At 36.1% G+C, this 13,839-nt stretch overlaps 2 protein-coding genes across 3 annotated transcripts in view; one reads left to right on the forward strand and one right to left on the reverse strand.

Moving 5' to 3' along the window:
- Nucleotides 1–4,424, reverse strand: part of LOC111049876 — a 5,126-nt gene extending 702 nt beyond the window's left edge. For both annotated transcript variants that reach the window (XM_039423112.1, XM_039423113.1), the window contains exons 1-5: nt 4,249–4,424; nt 2,896–3,085; nt 1,763–1,934; nt 1,453–1,563; nt 387–580 (exon numbers count right to left, since the gene is read on the reverse strand). In XM_039423112.1, coding sequence (XP_039279046.1) covers nt 387–580; nt 1,453–1,563; nt 1,763–1,934; nt 2,896–3,080 — 662 coding nt within the window. In that variant the 5' untranslated portion in view covers nt 3,081–3,085; nt 4,249–4,424. The remainder of the gene's footprint in view (nt 1–386; nt 581–1,452; nt 1,564–1,762; nt 1,935–2,895; nt 3,086–4,248) is intronic.
- Nucleotides 4,425–4,885: 461 nt separating this feature from the next.
- LOC111049870 (39S ribosomal protein L47, mitochondrial) overlaps nt 4,886–13,839 on the forward strand; it is a 15,849-nt gene continuing 6,895 nt past the window's right edge. The window contains exons 1-2 of the mRNA XM_022336049.2: nt 4,886–5,228; nt 12,240–12,491. Of these exons, the coding sequence (XP_022191741.2) occupies nt 5,158–5,228; nt 12,240–12,491 (323 nt within the window). The 5' untranslated portion in view covers nt 4,886–5,157. The remainder of the gene's footprint in view (nt 5,229–12,239; nt 12,492–13,839) is intronic.

Below are 13,839 nucleotides of genomic sequence, written 5' to 3' on the forward strand. Positions count from 1 at the left end.
GGGTTTTCAGAGAGCTTCAGATCTAATAGACTTAAACTAAAATTAAAATATTTATTGGATCATGACAATTAGTCATGACTTATTCCTGTAAAATTTATTTATTTTGGAGACAAATACTGGCATCTGTTAATTATATTGCAAGTCAATCTTCATCTCAATTAATGTCAAAATCTTAGGCAAAAGTTTTAAAAACTTGGCATAGAAGTTTGTATGCGCATAAGTTTTAGAAGGAAGAATGCAACTATTCTAACGGATATTCTCCATATAAACGCCTGCAAAATCTTAAAGCACATAGTTATTGCTAGGCAATTTTGAGGTAGTTGTCGGCCAAAAGCTTGATGAATAGTTTTGATTAGCATTTCTCTCATAATAATTTTTTTATTTACCTTTCATCTTCTGTTCTTTCCCAGCAGCCGGTAGCATAGAAAAACAACTTATGGAATATTTCTTGATGATAGAGATAAGTGACATCAATTACTTTGTAGCTCAGTCGCTGCAATAACGTCTTGTCAATAATATCCGGAAGGAACACCATTTCAATAAGAATTTGAGCGTGAGTTTGTCTAGTTGGAAAGTGCAGCTAGAATTTAACAAAAAAACAACTCACTATATTAGCATATTGTATAATCAGATTATTCTTTCAACGTAAATCTGAATTATACAAAGAATTATTTCTCTCTTACAGATTATTCTTCCAACATAAATCTGAATTATACAAAGAATTATTTCTCGTGTAACATTATTTTATTTAATACTCATCAATTTTGTATAATATTCTCATTTTGATTCATTTGTTTCTAAAATAGTACGGTACCTAGGTAATAATTATTTTGTGGTTCTGGGCTTGAAAAAAGTATTTGCGAATAACGTTAGTTTACTCTACAGTAACTATATTGGTTATATAGTTATTGTAGTTTACTCTAACTTATATTTCTATTCAATTGAAAAAAATCAGTAATATATCTCGGCTAGGAGCTTTCGCACATGTAGTGAGGTTCACGTTATAATGACAGTATTTGATCTACTTTGGTTTGCTATCATTGTCTATCATTCGACAAAGCCGGTGGTACTATCCTTTCCTAGGTCCAAAACGATGCCAATTATGTTTTTGACTGTGTAGAAATATAATTAATTAATGCAGAGAATCGGCATCGCTATTCTTCTATCTTCATCCACTGCCATTATAACGTGGACCTCACTATAGGCCTGGGTCTCTTGGGTTTATTGGGAAAATCATCCATGACCACATAAATGAAACTGTAAGATGAAGTAGAAAGATGTTCTGAAATTGGTACTGTAATACAGGAAAAGTGGGAAAATATTATTGAAGGAATATCAAAGTATTATGTAAAGTGGGAAGATATTATAGAAAGTACTGAAATACAGGGAAAATTGTTTCATTAATGAATAAATTTTTCCACATGATGGTCCAGTAGTTTTCAAGTTACCTACCTTGTAATTTAGAAATTTGTAAATTCTCATTTCTGAGGCCATAATGCTCCTGATAGAAAACGGATGGCCACAGTTACAGAGGAACTCTTGAACACTTTTCAATGGTATTTTCTGAAACAGTTCAAGAAATTACCATCTAGAGAACATAATATAGGTTATTAATTACTAATTTCTCTATTATCATTCTATGATTTTACTGACACAATATATTTAAAAATTTGAGTGAGACTTGTGAACTATAATTAACACAATAATCACAAGGCTTACGAAATAATTTTGTACTTGTTGAAACTTGGAAAAAAGAGCTTACTTTGTAGTGGCTGAGGAACTTGGACGCCAGGGCAACACAAGTAGCAACTCTTAGCAATGACTGTTCACCGAGTTTTTCCGAAACTGTTTGCCATTTTTCCGCATTGAACAGTGATACTTTATTGTTTGGCCAAATATTTCTAGCAACGGCTAGAAAAAGTTTGCTCACAAATCTGGAACATAGTAACTTGATATATTAATAATTCGTTAGTATATTAATAAGACATTTTGAGTAATGCTTTTCTTTTCCATCTTTCTTCAATAGTAAGTTTTAGTTTAATTACTTTATTATTATTATAATTATTGTTTAATTATATAATTATGCATGAGAATTTTCATTATGTATGTTATAAATTATAGTATTTTGACATTATTATGATCTAAGTTGAGGAGGCAGTTGTGGGTTTCGACCTGTTGTCTCCAAAGAGATATTATAAATGAATAAATAAATAAACTTTGAAAAATATGAGTTAAATCAACTCTAAGTTAGTTGAAATTTATAAAGGCTCAACTACTATGTGACATTTGAAAAATGATGATGATTGCATTAGAAAAATTATAAAAGATATTTGCATGAGATAAAAACTTTCACTACAGTAAATTCTTTTGGACACTAGATAATGGGATGAATAGCCTACCCGAAACCGGACAGGTTATCAAAGAAAATAAAAGTGTACCAACTAGTGATTCCATATCATAAAACTTGAGTAGCCCTGTAGAAATAAATGAGAAACTTTCAACTGAATATGATCGATTACCCCAAATATTTTAATTCTAAACCAAAGGGTAGTTTTTAGAAATTGAATATCTCATGATAAGAAATGTTGTTTCTACACCGTGGCATAATAATCTCAAATAATATAAAATATGACAATTTTATGAATAGAGCGAATTGAATTTCTCATGTAGTGTTGTTTTTACACTGTGACATAATATTTTCTTAGGATGAGCCCTAGATATGTGTGCTAATACCATAATTCCTAAAATTAAATTAAATGCTGTATTTCACCCCTGGAGAAATACTTTATCGTATGCGCTCTTTTCTTAAGTTTTTATTAAAATAAAATGTAAAATTTATTGACAGTGTATAAAATATAATTCAAATCCCACTCCCCAAATTATTTTATTTCTCACCTATCATAGAGTTCCAATGCCAAGTAACGTGTCTCCTTTGGCTGCTGAAATTTCTTACAGATGTAGAAAACTATTTGAACAACTGATGTGGGTATTGCCGCAAATGGCAGTGTGGTTGTTTCTAATCGCTCTTTTTGTATTTCAGCCTCTTCACATCTCATCACTTCGAACATCTCTTTCAGCATTTCTTCTAAAACAGTCAATGATTCATGAATCCAGCTTCTATAGGTTAGGATCTTGAAACTACTTTAGGTGAAAACACAGTGGAGCGGCGAATGTAGCTTCAAGCTTGAGAGTGTGAATTCAATGCATTCAATTGAATGGTGGGGCACTCTGGTGGCGAATAGTGGAACGGTATGTTTTGACCCATTCAATACATGCATTACATTCTACACTCTCAAGCTTGAATTTACGTACGGCGCTCAACTATGTTTGCACCTTCACATATAGGTAGAGTTACGATAGAGTATTACAAAATTGTATCATAATTATAATAATACGTTACTGTAACATACTTTCGAAAACAACATGTTTGCCTTACTACCTATTATAAAACTTAATACTATAAAACCAAACCCGAGGTGCAGGGAATTTGGATATACCCCGTAGCAGACTGACCGGGACTAAAAGGAGCTTCCCCATAGCAGCACCTAAATTCATCAATCACTCCCCAAGTCTGTGAAGGATGCCGGAAAACTGATTTTTAAATGCACGATGCCTCTGAGAGAGTGGGAGCGAGTTGAATAAAACAATACGGTACTGTATGCTGCCTTAATGAAGTCGACATCCCGGCCACCAATCCCATTCTATCATTGGTGTCTGGAACTGCTTTTTACACGGCTGTTGTTCTTATATGGTGGTCTAATCTAATAAAATAAGCATTTAACATGGAAATGTTAACATCAAAATTTAACATGCGTATGCTGAACTTGCTCATGCAATTGCTTGTTTTCAAGCTAAGACAGGCGCGTTGACCAGCTTCCCCCGTTGCATATACTTTTGCCGCTTGTTTTCACACTTATATTACCAGACCAAAAACATTGACTATTGACGCTTGAAAAACATGATTGTTTCTGTGGCAGTTCTAACGAGGTTTGAAGCTGATACAACAAAGAAGTATAATTATTATTACTATGTGTAACTTTTATTTGTATGGATGGTATCCGCCTTTGAGTGGTGATTTTTTGTTTTATGTATTTTCTATTCTCTACGTAGAGCCACTGGGGAGATACTACTACATTACAAACAAACACGTAAGATAATGATGAACAATTCATATCTTAAATTAAAAATAAGAATGAAAAATTCGTTTAGATGAGTTATGAAACATAACTTTTATCTGTACTCTCTTACCTGTTTTATATTATCCTATAGAAAAACAATAACAAAATATCAGGCTATTAGATTGACGATCAAGTCACTGAAAAGTTATGATTTATTATTTAACAATAATATGTAAATTATTGACCAATAATACAAACGAAAATTGAAGTAATTTTGTATTTGTAGCTGGGTGGCGCGGTTACCTATTCTGTGGCGCGGTGTGCCATTTCTTGTCTCTTCATAAAATATTTTTTGTTACTTCCGCTTCATATTCCAAAATTTTAATGGAATTGGATTTCATCAAGTAATCTAATAAATAAAATTAAATCTTATTCTATTACTGTGGTAAAATATTGTTTTCAAGGTTTTGTCTGTTAATTAATTTTTTGTTGAATTAATTTAGACCTCTGTTTAGTGCAATCACTTCTTGAAGTTTGTAATTGCTCGAATGCAGAGTAGTCATATACAACTCCTCGAAAAATGAACATTGATTGTAAATCATCAATATTTTGAGTTTGACTATCATAAAAAATAAAATCCAATTTATAGATTTTATTATCTACTTTGAAGAGCTACCTTTGTAGTTCAGGAGAGCAACAAATAAATCAAATTAATGACAAGATTACAATATTGAACAGTATTGTCCATTAGAACGAGCAAACATCGAACACGGAACAATGAGACTTGGAACATGGGAGTGATAAAAATAAACAAGAAATAAATAACCTCAAAAATAAAAACGCTGTTCGAAACCATGCAAATTTTCTATGTTAATTCACTTAAAATTTGAACGATTTGAAAAATCTGTTATTATAACTTATTCAAGTCATTCATCCTCAAATTTCTAATGAATTTGAATAAAATTTAGAGTGAATGGATTAAGTAGGTACCGTAGTCTGTTTTTACTTAGCACTTGAAGCAAGCTTCATAAACGTGAATATGTTCTTGAAAAACATTTTTAGGTCTGTTTCGGTGGTTAAAGATATTTCTCTAAAAACGGATTTCCTTAGGTGAGTAATAGTTGTTGAATATTTATTTATAAACCTAATTCCATGTCAAACTTTTGCCTTATAAAAATAGCTTACAATAATATTGTAAAACTCAAATGTAAATTAATATTGTAGTTGCTCAAATAGGCTACACTAAATAGACTATCGGTTCAGTTTTTATTAATTGAAGAGGACTTGAAAAGTAAGGTTACTTGAAACTTGATGTCTTCGTCCTTGACTGGGGGTACCACCAGACAGACTGTGTCAAAGGTTTTAAAATAGTGGCTACTCAGCCAGCTCAGTCAATGAATAAATTGGTTTATGCCTGTCTGATGAGAGAGCAGAATCTTGTGCAAGGTTCATTTCTCACTTTAATTAGGAGTATGTTGTAAAATCTTAGTGCAGCTAATGAAAATTTCTCTGCGTGCTGGCCAACCGGCTGCGAGGAACTTCCAGATTGGTAGCATGGCGAGTGTTGTGGCTGTAAATTTCTTTTCTTCTCACCAACTTATGCTGATTGTCCCTGACATAGATTAAGGAGGACAGGACATACTGACTGAATATGGTGAGAATTTTCAGTTCCTTGAAAAGTGGCCTACAATGATTTCTATGCCCTGCAAAAGAGATGATTATGATTGCCTTTTTTGTAGGCCTAGTAGTAGTAGCACATCGTGACAAGAAGGTGCATGTCCCCACAGCAGTAGTCCATATCCAATGTAACTGTGAAACAGGCAATGGTAAGCTGATAACAGGAAGTCTCTGCAGACAATATGTCTCAGCTTAGCAGGTATATTACCCTGGACAATCTCTTGCAGACTTCTGTCACATGGTAGGTCCATCGCAACCTGCTGTCTATCCAGAAGCCCAGGAACTTTACAGGCTCTGCCTCCAATGTTGTCCTCTTTAGGGAACAGACCAGAAAGTTTGTTTTATCGTCATTTAGCATCAGTTTGTTTGCTGCAAACCAGGTCCTGGCGACATTTAGTTGGAGAACCGATCTTTCCGCCGCTTCTTCCTCAGTTTTACCTCTAGCAGTCAATGTGGTATCATCTGCAAAGAGTATTGAGCTCTCGTTGTTTGGAAAGTCATTAAAAAGCAGGGGACCCAACACTGAGCCCTGTGGCACACCATGATCCACATTTCTAATGCCTGATGAGGCTCCCTCAAGTGAGAACACTTGCCTTTTATTTTCTAGGTAGCTTCTTAGTGTGTTTAGTACTGTTCCCTGTACACCATAATTCTCCAGCTTCTTGAAAAGTACACCAAGAGCACACAGTCGAACGCCTTGCTCAGGTCGCATAGCGCGATTGAAAGCAAATCTTCATACTCAAAAGCTGACTGTATTTTTTCTGTCAGGGCCATAAGTGCACTAGCAGTGGAACGACCACTTCTAAAACCATGTTGGGCCTGGTTGAGGAGGTTGTTTCTTACAAAGAAGTTTGTGATTTGCCGCTTCATCTCGGTTTCAATAACTTTGGACAATGTAGGTACCTACTATGGAAATAGGTCTGCAGTTTGATGGAAGTTCTGTATTTCCCTTCTTATGAATTGGCAGAGCCCTTGCTACTTTCAATGTGTCAGGAAAAACTCCCAACCTGAAGCAATGATTGACTGCTGTAGCCATTTGCTCTGCGATGGGATCAATGGTGTCTTTCAATACAAATGTTGATAGGCCAAATGTGTCATGAGTTTTGAAATTTTCAGGCCCCTGACAATACATTTGACTCTATCAGTGGTTATTTCCTCCCATACATCCATCCTGTGTACCGTGTTAGTGACATTCTCCACCGGGTCAGTATCTGCCACAGCCATATTAGTCAATACTTCCTCGACAGAACTCACAAAAAAGTTATTGAAATTGTCTGGACTGATATTAGACCTCACTCTTGGCTTTTTGGACGATGCCTGTTAATGACCTCCCAGGCAGCTCTACAACTATTTGAAGCATTTTCAATGGTGCATGTATTATACACTCTTTTTGCTTGTCTCACCATTTGCCTGTACAGTTTGTTTTGTCTCAAATATTGTCCATACTTTTTCACTCTCCTCAGGGATCACTGCTGACTTGAAACAATGGTGTAGTAGTGTCACCAAGTTTTTTTGTTCAGCTAGATCTTCAGTAAACCATGATTTATCTCTTGGATAAGAATGATAACTACTTGTACCTCTTGGGTTTTTTCTTTTGGTTTTTGGAAAAACTGAGTTGAAGACACTCATGTATCCAGCAATCAACATGTCAAAAGCAAATTCAGGTCTTGTCAGATTCACAACTTCTTCCCAGTCTATGCTGTTTAGCTTGCTGCATAAAAGAGGTCTGCTGCTGAAGCTGTAATCTGAGTGCCATGTTGGTGGGGGTTCACTCCTCATACTCTGTTTCAATGACAGAACCACTGCAGAATGATCTGATAGCATGGGATCAATGACTTCAACCGTGCACTCCCAGGAATCAAAGTTTGTGACAACAGTGCCCAAGCATGCAGATCCTCTTGTTGGGAGCTGATTCACAATAAAAAACCCATGTCCTCGAAGAAGGTTTGTGAAGACATCTCTCTCCCTGGATGGGGCCTCCAGATGAATATTGAAATCTCCAATTATCAACCTTGAATCCTGCTTTTCAGAATCCTGCAGAGTGAAATCAGGAGATCCTCCAGAAGCTCCATGAATTGCTCGAAATCACCATCCGGTGAGCGGTAAATGGAGACCACAGTGATGGAATGTTCAATTACTTTGATTGCCACAAGCTCCATTGATAGCTCCACACAGTGACTCCGAACATCCAACTCCACATACTTGATGCCTCTCTTCAAAAAAAAATTGCTGCTCCACAATTTCTGTGGATGCACCTTGAATAGATGCTAGCCAGATCCAGTCCACCAATATTCCCATAAAAATCAGCCTCCTCCTTTCTCAGTCAGTGCTCAGATACACATAAAATGCTGGGGTCAATTTCAATGTCCTCTATGAAAATCTCAAGTACATGTGATTTTGTTCTAAGACATTAGACATTCAAAAATATGAAATTCAGTTTCATGTCCAGTTTTCTCAGAACTTCTCCTGATCTTCTAAGTCTACTTCAGTACCCTCCCCTGAAACCTTTTGAATAAAAAACGTCTCAAAGTGATAAATCTAGGCCATTTCGTGCTATCCATTATTTCTTCTTTCTTGTTATATTCCACATCTAGCTTGAAACTACAATAGGTATCACTCTTGCTATCCAACTTTTCAATCATGATAGTTTGATCTGGAAATGTCATAGACATGAAACTTTTTACATTTTCCTCGGTTGTTCCTTTCTTAACTTTATCCAGATGAAACCACGTCTTTTTTCTCCCATCAGTATAGATTTAGGTCCTAATCATTCCACCTTTGTCCTTGCTATCTGATCTCTGCTTTGTGTATTTTTACTGTTGGTACAGTAAAAATACGTAGATAAGGTGTTTTTTCTTCTATTTTTATTTTTTCCTTTAGTTACAGTTTTTTATTTTGAATTTTCATTGTCTTCATTTTTATTTGTCAAATCACATACTTTTATTCTACTTGAAAGAATGTTTGAATTCTTTTGCTCAGCCGAAAAAGCCGCGTTTATTAATTTGTTAGCATCAATTTCGTTTTTTGATTTGTCACTAGTTGCATTAACATTTAATTTAAATGCATGTTCGTCACGATATATTTTCGTGTTGTCATTATTATTAAAATAGGTACAGGATGCATAGCACAAACATTAGAATTTACTAATTCTTTTACACAAATTGAATTTACATTGTTTGTTACATGGGAGTTTGAAATAATTTCGTATTCACTTATTTCATTTGCATCTTGAACATGTAAAACTTGGGAATGTTCATGTACCTGTTTGTTCATAAACTGATTTGATTCTATTTGTTCAACACTCTTATTCAATTGCAAGTAATTTTTATTCATTTTACTCAGCTCGTCAAGAATTTCACTTAAAATAAAATGATCGTCACTGGTTGGGAAGCTTGAATTCAACTGGAAATATTGATTTGAACATTGGGTATAACAGTTTGATAAAACGGCTAAAGTGCATCACAAATACCAGTATGTTTCTAAGCTTTTATGATGTATTCTTGTGGTGTCTACAATTAGCAGTTACTATAGCTTTACTGAAGGTACCTTCATACATTAGCTTTCCTATACAGATACAGACAATAAACTACCGGTATTTCAGTATTCTGCCATCCGCCAAAGGATTTGTTGACAAGGAAGTGCAAGCCAAAAATAACGCCCTCAATTCATTATTATTCTTCATCCTTAGCCCACACTTGTGGGATCGATGGCGTTAAAATAGAAAAACGAAAAACACTAACATATTTAGAGCTGGGATTTTCTCCAAATTGTTGAAGATTTCTCGCACTGTGCTAATTTACAAGAAAGGTGACTCTTCTGTTATAACTAGCTATCGACCTATCTCAGTGATAAACCTACCTGCTTTTACTAAGATCTTTGAGACAGTTATGAAGATACAGCTAGTGGATTTTTTTGAATCCAATGGGCTCTTCTCAGATCTGCAGCATGGTTTCAGGAAGGGGAAGTCAACGATTACTTCAGTAGCGGAGCTGGTTGACAAAATACAGGGGGCCTTTGAGAGAGCCGGCTCTTTGTCCTTGACCCTATGCGACCTCAGTAAATCCTTTGACCGTGTGTCACATGAGATTGTACGAGGAAAAATTGAACGTTATGGTTTAAAAGAAGCTGTTCTCCAGACCCTTAGATCTTATTTGAAAAATTGAAAACATCTCCATTAGAGGTGCAACATCAAGAGCTCAACTGGTGCGGCGGGGTGTGCCACAGGGCTCAGTGCAGGTTCCTGTGCTGTTTTTGGTCGCAATCAATGATCTTGATCTGGAGGGCAGGGCGCTGAAGTTTGTTGATGACTCCACCATCATCTCAACTGGCCAGGACCCAACTGCATCACAACGGGAAGCTGACAGCCTGTTGTGAGGCAGCAGACAAACAGACTGCTTTTGAATGTGGATAAGACTCAATATCGGGGACCGAGCTTCGCTCTGGAGTACATCAGCATAAACAAATTATTACGAAAGAAGAAATTATAATAACATTCATACATAAATGTTCTATCTAATCACAGTAAATTGAGTTTAATTCCCAGAGAAATGCAAAAATTTCCCTCACAAAGGCCCAGTTGCACAAAAGCCGGTTAAATTTTAATCCTGATTAACTTCACGTGAACCAAATCAGAGAAGACCATTTCAAAAAGATGGATCTACTGGAATTAATCAGGATTGGAAATAACCCGGCTTTTTTGCAACCGGCTCTAATTACCTGATTGAATGATTACAAAAGTTCAACAGCTGAGTCATAAATTTGACACAGTCCCACACACATGAACTCGCTCACTCACTTCCATCACCAACAGACGACGAAATAATTATTATCAGCTGTTTTTCCAAGGATGAATAATAATTATCCTTTTAATGTCCTTCAGCGAGTTTTCCCAGGGATGAGACCTAGTGCAATCGAATCTTTATATTATAAACCTACTATGTTCTGAATTTCGTGAGAATCGTTAGAGCCGTTTTCGAGATCCGGTGAAATACAAACATATAAACATCTAAACATCCAAACATGTTAACATCTAAACATATAACAGAAGTTGCTCGTTTAATAGTATAGGATAGGCTGATTTGTTCCCTTAGCCGCAGCCAGGAGCGTGTCCCTGCTTGGATTCTTGGATTCACCATCGATCCAAGACTCGCAAGGGTCACCTACCTGCTGCGAAAACTCATACAGATGGTGAGTAGGACCTACCTTGTGACTGTATATCATGCTCTTTTCCATAGCATTCTCAGCTATGGTTTGATGTTCTGGGGGCATGACTTGGTGACTCTCAGTGGACACTTAGAGCTTTGCGACTTCTTCACATCTTCACATCTACGGGAATAATGACCGTGTATGTGTACTTGTGTGCTGTGTTTGTGCATAATTCCTTCTTGTGCATAAAAAGTTGAGTACAAGAAGTGACTTCCATGACCACATTACTAGACACAGATGTCTATTGGATGTGCCCTTCCGCCGGCTCTCAAGGACAAGTTATGCATCCCCTGCCTTGGCTCTGCGAGTCTATAACAGACTGCTAGATGGAGTGAAAGTATTGACCTTGCCAGTATTCCGGTCCCAACTTAAGACCTGGCTTGCTAACCACCCTTTCTACTCAGTTGGGGAATTTTTTGAAGATGACCTATTGGACTTGGTCTAGTCAGGCTGCCGTTGGTGAAGAGGGAGGTAATTCAGGTATTATGATCACTACGTGTGAAATCCAACTTAAATAGTGGGTGTTAAACCATAAATCTCACTATAATACACCTAGCTTTGTCTGTTTTAACTCTTGTCCATTTCTAGTCTAGCCCATATGTTGTGTCAAGTCGTCATACATAAACTTATGAACACAATAATAGCACAGAATACATACAGAATGGTAAGTCGGCTAGTATCCTGACGCTAAAATCCGCCATCTTGAAAGAAAGTCTAGCATTTTTAATAGTAGCGCTAATTTTAATTTCTAACAAGATGGCGCAGTCACGTGACGTGGCCTTGGTGTACTCAAGTCTTGGCGGCATGTAAAATGCATTGGTTGGATTGATACTTTCCATTCTGTATGTATTCTGTGATGATAGGTCCAGTCCTTCAAGCATTTGGTCACTACTCTCTCAAATGTACCCAATTCCAACTGCTCCGATTGTAATAGCATAACTCCGATTTCTGGAGACGCACTCTTCAATTTCAATGAACTCTCGATGCCTGGTATTGTAGTGATACTCATCTGACCGAGTTACCTTGCCTTGTTTGTTCTCCTCGATGTTCATAAGGATGTCAACTGTCAAAATACCCTGCTCAACAAAACATATAATTGGGAAAATAAATGAGTTTCCATACCAGTGCGTTAAAATTTTCTATTGTTACAACTTGAATGATCATTATTTTGTTTGTCGTTTATACTGTTGTCCATGATTATGTTAACACATTTATAAAAATTATTTTAATTTTTTTCAGGAATACACCAGCCTTATCAGCAATAGCTCGAGTGCCATGCCAGTATTCAACGCAAATCACACCTAAAGAACAATCTGAAGTTAAACCGGCAGAGCCTGACTATGATGCAAAGCTCAGCGCAGACATTACAAAGCAACTGATGCAGTTTTTCGATGAAAAGGACAACTGGGGTGCACAACGGGTTTACGTCGGTAGAGCCTGGAAAAAGGAAGAGCTACGTCTGAAAAGCAGCACCGACCTACATAAACTATGGTTTGTTCTATTTTGCTCCAACATCCGAATTAAAAAAAACCTCAGTCACAAAATGCAACCATTAATATGAGTTAACAGTTTAGTGTGAGTTGACTCATTTTTGCAAATCTGTATGTTGTGCTTATCATGAAGAAAACTTCTGTTTGGATATGTTATTGAAGCAGGTTATGTAAATTATTATATTTTAGTTACAAACAGAAAGCTGCTAGTAGGAGAAGAAAGGTTTGCCCTTTCTCTCACACAATTAGCTCACATACTTTCTGGCTCATGTGAATTCTGGCAGCACTGTAGTCCATAAGCGCAATCCTACAAACTTAGGTTTTCACAGACTAATGGTTATAAGCATCCACTGATCTGTACTATGTGCTGTCGGATTATCATCGGAAAAATTAGGAAAATGGACAACAATTAAACACGTGCATTATTTTTAAAGTTGAAGAGACAATACCAGCTATTTGGCGTTCTTAATTCAGAATCCATATCCTCCCCGTGTTGGATTGTGGCATAATTTCCTCATTAAATTGAAAAAAAAACTCCCGCCACAGGTGCTTCTGACGTTTTTTGAAATCCCCTCCAGCTGCGTGCTCATAGCGACTAGTATATATTTTATCGATTTATAATTTGTAAATACATAATTTCAATTTTCAATTTCATTTATTGCCAATTAGAATATTCAAGACATATTACAAACTCTTTATAATATGACATATCATTAAACATATAATTAAATAAATAAACATAATTACTCGTACATGTAACTGAATAAAATTGAAATAAAATATAAAATCTAGGTATCACCAGCAAAAAGAAAATCTTTGCTTGCTAGTGAAGTTTCAAAACAGTAAAAGAAAAAACATAATATTTCGAAATAATGCAGAAAATTTAGGTTAAATTCAACTAATAATTGCAATAGGAACATATATTAATATTTACATAACAGGAATACATTACCGTAATTATGTTGATATTGTTCATAAAATATTATTGTAGTTAGCTTGTCGTGTTATCTCACATTACATTAGTCGCTCAAATGATTGGTTGAAGCCAGCTCTGCTAATTACCAGTTTTGATCTTCATAACAAGTTTCTGGTAGTTGAAAACCCACCTTCAGTGTAGGGCCCTTTTATATTATGTTTTCCTACAGTTACCTTGAAAAGTGGCCATTCTGATTACAGAACGCAAAGAATCACTTCTCCGCTCTAGTGCGGGAATAGTATATTTCGCACCTAGGGCCGAAAATGAGATATTTCCGGCTCGAAATCGGTTTTTAAGTCCGAGGCCGTAGGCCGAGGACTAGAAAAGATTGAGAGCCGGAAATACATTTTTGCCCATGGTGCGAACGCTATTT

The sequence above is a fragment of the Nilaparvata lugens genome, chromosome 3 (genome assembly GCF_014356525.2).
Source record: "Nilaparvata lugens isolate BPH chromosome 3, ASM1435652v1, whole genome shotgun sequence".
In the NCBI taxonomy this organism is placed as follows: Eukaryota; Metazoa; Arthropoda; class Insecta; order Hemiptera; family Delphacidae; genus Nilaparvata; species Nilaparvata lugens.